The 2,057-nt window shown below is 38.7% G+C and overlaps 1 protein-coding gene across 1 annotated transcript; it reads right to left on the bottom strand.

The window, feature by feature from the left end:
• Positions 1–826: 826 nt before the first annotated feature.
• On the bottom strand, positions 827–1,357 carry LOC131873707 (uncharacterized). The gene has a single exon (XM_059216891.1). It carries the CDS (start codon positions 1,355–1,357, stop codon positions 827–829), a length of 531 nt encoding a protein of 176 aa, XP_059072874.1.
• Between the last annotated feature and the right edge of the window lie 700 nt (positions 1,358–2,057).

Raw genomic sequence — 2,057 nt, 5'->3', positions numbered from 1 at the left:
TCCTGTTATACGCAAAGGTACCCCAGGGAGTTATAAAGGTTGTCTTGTGTTGATCCTGCTTCGCGACACTAATCTAATTATACCCAGAGAAACCGTCCAACATAGACATCATCTCCGACCTGAAAACAGTTTGTAAAATATGATCCATCACAGGCAGGGGATAATTATCTTTCAGACTTGCTTGATTTAAGTTTCTAAAATCAACACAGATTCGTATCTCACCATTTTTCTTCCGAACAAGAACTATGTTCGCAATCCAGGTAGAATGATGTAGAGGATAAATAATTCGGGCCTTCAACATCTTGTCAACCTCATGAAAAATTGCTTCTGCTACCTTTGGATTAAAATTTCTTAACTTCTGTCGGAATGGATTAACACCTGGTTTCAAAGGAATTTGATGTTGAAACATACCATCCCTAAAGTTCTTCAAATCATCATAACTCCATGCAAAAACATCTTTAAACTCAACCAGCAAATCAATGAACTTCCTTCTTTCCACTTCAGAACAACATTTTCGCAAATTAACAAATTTAGGATCCTCATTGGTACCAATGTTAATTTTCTCATACTCCCCAGAGCTTTGAATTACAGGAGATTCCTTATCTCTTTGCTTAACATATCCATCTTTCCTATTGAAAAGATATTCAAGAGAAACTAAACCCTTTGGGATTTTATTTCCTTTTAACTGCAACATCCCATCATGTACTTCTTCTAGCCTATTGGGAGAAAACTCTTTACAACTCATCTCTGATCCCTCGTAAAACAAGGATGTAAAAATATCAACACATTGTAGAAAGTTTTGAATCTATTTATCATTTTCAAACACCTACCAGGATTCATAATTATTTGGCACACTAGGTCTATAAACTAGTTCAACTCTGTAAGTGTCAGTTGTGAAATCTGGGTGTGGAACCAGTAAGGCTACAGATACCGCCAAAGAATCTGCCTTCGAATTAAACTCCCTAGGAATGGCTTCAATTGAAAAAGCATCGAAGGCTTCGATCTCATCCCAAACATGATTCCTATAGTGTCTCAATCTCTCATTTTTGTCTACAAATAAGCCCCTCACTTGCTTAACAATAAGTTCTGCATCGCCTCCCACCTCCAACATTTTGATTTGCAACCTCTTTTCTTCAGCCAAACCTAATAGCAAGGCCTCATATTCGACCGTATTATTCGTGTTTTGGAATTCCAACTTGAAAGAATAAGGAATGACCTTTCCATGGGGAGGTATCAAAACAACCCCAACCCCTAATCCAGAAGATGAACAACTCCAATCAAATTCCATAGAACAGAGTTCATTAGACTTACTTGCATCCATTAACATGATCTCATCCTGAGGGTCAGTCGATATCATGTAATTGCCACAGCCACAATCTTGATACAAAATTTGAGCTTTCGGATCATCTGAGGGAAAGACTGTGTACTTAGCCTTTGTTTCAGGGTGCAAAAGGACTCTCTATTTTCCAACTGTGATCACCGCTTGAGACCAATCCATCCTAATTTCCCCTCCCATGTCTTTACAAAAAGTGCGACTCAACAACATACCATAGCTAGCAGGAATGTTAGCCACTAGGATTGTCAACTTGATTCTCTTGGTAGGGTGTGCTACTAAGGCAACCTGCGCATCTTTAATTTGCCCTAATTAAGGAACCTGCTTGGAGTCCATGGAGTAACATTTTCCAAAGGTCTTTGTTAGGGTTAAACCTAAAGATTTTGCTATAGCTGAAGGCATGACATTATCAGATGCTCCCGAATCAATTATGCAATTACTCAACTTATGCCCGTTAATATATAAGGACACATAGAAAGGTTCTGGTTTATTTTCAAGGTTGGTTTTGAGCAGATCATCTTATAGAGGAATAGTCCCTGATGAGCCCTCAGGAGTTACTAGAGAAGGACTGACATTAGCATGTGCTGGAGAATCAGTACTCGTGGGTGTCTGGGTTTCACTTGCTAAGGCATGGGCATCATCCCCTTTAACAAATTCAACCAATCTATCTAGTTCTTTCAGGTTTAATTTCAAATACTCAGCTGGAGAAATCTGAACACAAGAT

This window comes from Cryptomeria japonica, chromosome 2 (genome assembly GCF_030272615.1).
Source record: "Cryptomeria japonica chromosome 2, Sugi_1.0, whole genome shotgun sequence".
Lineage (NCBI taxonomy): Eukaryota > Viridiplantae > Streptophyta > Pinopsida > Cupressales > Cupressaceae > Cryptomeria > Cryptomeria japonica.
The sequence above is the reverse complement of the archived record's forward strand: the minus strand, read 5'-3'. Positions and strand labels throughout refer to the sequence as shown.